The sequence below is a fragment of the Engraulis encrasicolus genome, chromosome 2 (genome assembly GCF_034702125.1).
Source record: "Engraulis encrasicolus isolate BLACKSEA-1 chromosome 2, IST_EnEncr_1.0, whole genome shotgun sequence".
In the NCBI taxonomy this organism is placed as follows: Eukaryota; Metazoa; Chordata; class Actinopteri; order Clupeiformes; family Engraulidae; genus Engraulis; species Engraulis encrasicolus.
This window is the reverse complement of record NC_085858.1, coordinates 6,429,040-6,434,039: the sequence shown is the minus strand read 5'-3', so window position 1 is coordinate 6,434,039 and position 5,000 is coordinate 6,429,040. Positions and strand designations below refer to the sequence as shown.

Sequence of the window (5,000 nt, the reverse complement as noted above, 5' to 3'; positions counted from 1 at the left end):
GAACACCGTCTCTCTGGGACAGGGAAAAGCCCCTAGCAGCAGCAAATGCAATTTACGGCCGCCCAGGGATGTCTAGTGACAATCCATTAGGCTTGCGAAAACTGGACCGCCCACTACGAGTTTTTAGACCCTTTCTCATTTTGATTCACCTGGTCTTACCATATCCCCATACTGTACTAATGTCATGTGTAGAGAGGGTCTGGATACCCGGCCCCAGGTGTAATGTGCAAGGATTGTTTTTGACCAGAGTTTACGTATGGCAAGGACAGGCTACATTTTGATTGGGTCTCACCACGTCTCTGCCCAACTCGCACCTCTCCCCAACACAACAGTCCACCACAAGGATAATTTTCTGTGACATGTGTAACAGACAAAACTTCTTATCTGACCCTGCCAGTAGGGCACTGGGTTACTACACTGGCGACCCGGGTTCGATTCCGGCCCGGGTCATTTGCCGATCCTTCCCCGTCTCTCTCTCCCCACTCATTTCCTGTCTCTCCTCCACTGTCCTGTCAGATATAAAGGCAAAAAATCCCTAAAAAATATATATTTTTAAATCTTGTCTTCTGTTATATCATCTCATCTTATCTTATCACTATCTGTAATGCATATCTCAACTCTATGCTGCTACTTTACCCCTTAGTGCAGCACTATGGCTCTCTGTAATGTCATAGCAATGTTGTTAAGTATTAAGGTGTAGTTAAGCATTTTCAGCAAGTGAATAAGGTCGCCGGCGACCCCTGCTGCAGTAAGAGGCTACACTCCACAAATTCACCTCCACATCTACTCCACCTTGCCATCACCACACCACTCCACTCCTACCCACCTCCTTCCCGCTGCAGACATATGAGTCAGCTGTGAGGGCACACGTGTCTGCAGCAGAAGTGGAACTGCCAAAGCACCGCAGCTGACCCAGCACATGAGGAACCAACTCCTGCAGTGTAGCAGGGACAGCACCGAAAGGCTTCCACATGCCCAGTGTATCGGGGTCACTGAGGTGTGGGATGTGTGTCTGGGCCGCAGATGCCCCTCTTGTCCGCCTTGTGTGTGTGTGTGTGTGTGTGTGTGTGTGTGTGTTGGGGGGGTATGTGTTTATATTTAGCCTTTGGTTTTCCATATGAGCAGTACATCCCGGTTGATGATGCCTCTCTTGTAAACATTCTGTCAAGTGTGTTTGTGTGTGTGTGTGTGTGTGTGTGTGTGTGTGGTAGTGTGTGTGTGTGTGTGTGGGGGGGTGCACGTGTGCATGCGTGTGTGTGTATATGTACCTGTTTGTCTTCCATATGTGGAGTGTGTGTGTGTGTGTGTGTGTGTGTGTGTGTGTGTGTGTGTGTGTTACCTGTTTGTCTTCCATATGTGGAGTGTGTGTGTGTGTGTGTGTTACCTGTTTGTCTTCCATATGTGGAGTGTGTGTGTGTGTGTGTGTTACCTGTTTGTCTTCCATATGTGGAGTGTGTGTGTGTGTGTGTGTGTGTGTGTGTGTGTGTGTGTTACCTGTTTGTCTTCCATATGTGGAGTGTGTGTGTGTGTGTGTGTGTGTGTGTGTGTGTGTGTGTGTGTGTGTGTGTGTGTGTGTGTGTGTGTGTGTGTGTGTGTGTGTGTGTGTGTGTGTGTGTGTGTGTGTGTGTGTGTGTGTGTGTGTGTGTGTGTGTGTGTGTGTGTGTGTGTGTTACCTCACTGATTCTTGAGAAAGTGGTTGTAATTTTGACAGAAAAAAGCAAAGTGAATTACAAAATGATATGGTATATCCTCGTAGACTAAGGTCTTGGCTTTTCAGAAATGCACAAGGCCAATCTCCCCATTATGTATTTTTTTCAGAAATCAGGCTTTTCTCCGATCATACCTTGTTTTTTGTCAACACCGTCAGACACAATTATAAGTTATTAAAATTGTATTGATTTGGTTGCATATGTATCTGGAGTTTTTAAGTGATTATGTGTCTTTTTTGGATCACACATATGCCTTTAAATGTTGAAAATTCACTTTTGTTCTATTTTAATACTGTTTCATGTGTTCTAATTTTAAAATATGTACCGTCATATGATGCTTACTTAACGCCTAAATACAACAAACAATTTTTTGTAATTTCACAAATATTCGTGTAGGCTTAAATTGGCTATTACTTTGATATTTCAACAACTCCTAAGGAAAATGTTGTAAGCACATTCCTTTAAAATGTCCAAAACTCCTTCTTACGGTGATGACTTAAGAACTGACGGTGGTGACAGTAATCTGAGAGTGGTGAAAGTGGCCTAATTAGTACCTGCATTTAGCAAAATAAATAGCCCTCTCAAGTCAATGGCATCTTGCATAAACACTTTATTTTTGTGTGTGCACAGTATGAGCAGGTGTTTTTAATTCATTAGTTAGATTATCTAGGAAGTAAGCCACTGGTTGTTGAAAATGTGGTAAAAACAGCTTTTAAGTTGTTCAAATCCAAAATAAAGAGGTGTATTATCATAGATGTAGGTCTTGGCTGTGCAGGGAATGCATTGGCCAAGCTCCCCATGTTTAACATTTTTCATAAAATGGGCTCTTTCTTGTTTTGTCAACAGCGGCAGACAGAATTAGAAGTAAAACACATGTTTACTGTATTAAAGTGAATTACTTTAACAATTCAACATAACTGTAGATACTTATTGTATGCATATTCTTAAAACATGTCAAAAACATGTAAAACATGTGTTTTTTGGTGAACTCCATCAGATGTCACCACCGTCAGGTTTTCTGACAAAAAAAACCTCCAAATGCACCTCAGTGGTGGCTAGAGTATCATTTTGGATCACAATTATTACTAACATGCCTAGTAATGTTTCATTAACCAGCACAATAAATATGGAACAACATGTTGAGCAGAACAAAATCTGACGGTGGTGACATCTGACGGTGTAAGACAAAAAAACACTCTTTTAAATATTATGCATTGTTTGTTCACATTAGCCATTTCATTTTCGCTCTGTTTCTTGGGTGCTTCATACCTGTTCTGAAAAAAAATATATTTATTAACATTAATGTAATACAATACTATTAAAACCCCCGACGGTGTTGACAGTTTATGGTTGGGACAGTACCAGTGTCCAAACAAAATAACAAATTGAGGATAGTAATAATAAACTTACAGGAGCTTCAGTGATGGTGAAGTAGGCAGTAGAGCTAAAGGTTTGAAAAGGGGTCCTCAGTAATGAAAATTACCTTGTGCATACTTGATTTTATTGTCTTTTAGAAAAAATCTGACGGTGGTGACCAATATGCTGGACACATTTTGAGCAATCAGTAAATAATAGTAAATATTGTTTTACATCCAATATGTGCACATCTGTAGAACCACTTTAATATGGTCTTCCACATCATGGTGATATTGTTCAATTCTGTTAGTGATTTTTGTATTTTAAGTCAATTGAAATGATGATGCCAGTCCTTGGGACAGGCGTTTTTACAGGGTGTGGACAGGTTTATAGCCATGAAAAGTAATAAAACTACACTTATATATTTCAAACAACTGTGTATTCGTGTGACAGACCCCTTGGCCATTACCTGGGTTCATTTTGTTTGTGAAAATTTAGTTGATTTTCAACAGAATTAATATTTTACTGCAGGGACATGTTTTCGCCAAACTTTCAAGAATCAGTGACCTGTTTGTCTTCCATATGTGGAGTGTGTGTGTGTGTGTGTGTGTGTGTGTGTGTGTGTGTGTGTGTGTGTGTGTGTGTGTGTGTGTGTGTGTGTGTGTGTGTGTGTGTGTGTGTGTGTGTGTGTGTGTGTGTGTGTGTGTGTGTGTACCTGTTTGTCTTCCATATGTGCAGTGTATCAGGGTCGCTGATGCCCCTCTTGTCCGCCTGCTCCTCCAGGAAGTCGAAGAAGTACTTGACGGCCAGCGGGGGGCGCTCCTGAGGCATCGTCAAGATCGCCTGGAACAGGTCGTCCAGGAACTTCTGCAGCGTGCCCTGTAAACACACACACACACACACACACACACACACACACACACACACACACACACACACACACACACACACACACACACACACACACACACACACACACACACACACACAAACGCACATACATGCGCGCACTCACACATGCGCACACATGCGCACACCCACGAACGCATGCATACACACACACAGAATGCAATTTTCAGTGTGAGACGAAAAATGTGTGAATATATCACTATGATATGCAAAACACAAAAAAATATGCATCAATTAAGTCAACATCTAAAACAGTGCACATACAGTAAAAACAATGAATAATTTCAAAGTAGTCTCTATGGCAGTGTAATTGCATTCTTCTTGGTGCGTGGTGCGTGTTCTTCGCCTGATTATCATGAACTTTCAAATCTCGTACCGTGATGTTGGTCTGACCAAGAAGATAATGAATAACGTTTCCCAAATGGCCTGGTTAACCCGCCTCCCTCGGTTTGCTACTGGTCGAGGCCAGAAAAGGCTGTGCCGAAGTTTAAACCAAACATTTTCTTAGTCTTAGTTTCTTAGTCTCAGCTGAAACCATGTTACTGCCTTGAACACGCTTCTATTCAGGGCCATTGGAGCTGCTCAAAGTTGACTGCTTCCCGACAAAGTGGGTGGAGTACCCGATTTCTCCGGAGCTCAGAAACGATATTTGTATTGCTCTTGGCCTGACTAGAAGCAATGCAGGTTGTGTACTGACCTTGGTGGAGAGCAGGCGCGTCAGGTAGATCTCTGGCAGCACCTTCTTACGATGGCTATGGCGATGGCTCTTCCTGGTCTCAATCAGCTCGTCATGAGGAAGCACCTGCAATGAATCACAGTTAGGGGTGTAAATAAGAATCGAAATGTACTATGTGTTAAGTACACTTGACTTGATGCATTGATCCTACGGCCGACTCGTATCGAATCATATCGTATCATATCATGGGGCATTTTAAGTAACAAAAATAATTGAATCGCTGGTCCCTGCCAAATGCCCTAGCTCGACTTGATGCATTGATCCTACAGCCGACGATCGTATCGAATTGA

The 5,000-nt window shown here is 42.4% G+C and overlaps 1 protein-coding gene across 1 annotated transcript in view; it reads right to left on the bottom strand.

Moving 5' to 3' along the window:
* The window catches only part of plxnd1 (plexin D1), a 132,333-nt gene that overhangs the window by 17,534 nt on the left and 109,799 nt on the right, over positions 1–5,000 (bottom strand). Inside the window, exons 31-32 of the mRNA XM_063220614.1 lie at positions 4,672–4,776; positions 3,781–3,944 (exon numbers count right to left, since the gene is read on the bottom strand). Of these exons, the coding sequence (XP_063076684.1) occupies positions 3,781–3,944; positions 4,672–4,776 (269 nt within the window). The remainder of the gene's footprint in view (positions 1–3,780; positions 3,945–4,671; positions 4,777–5,000) is intronic.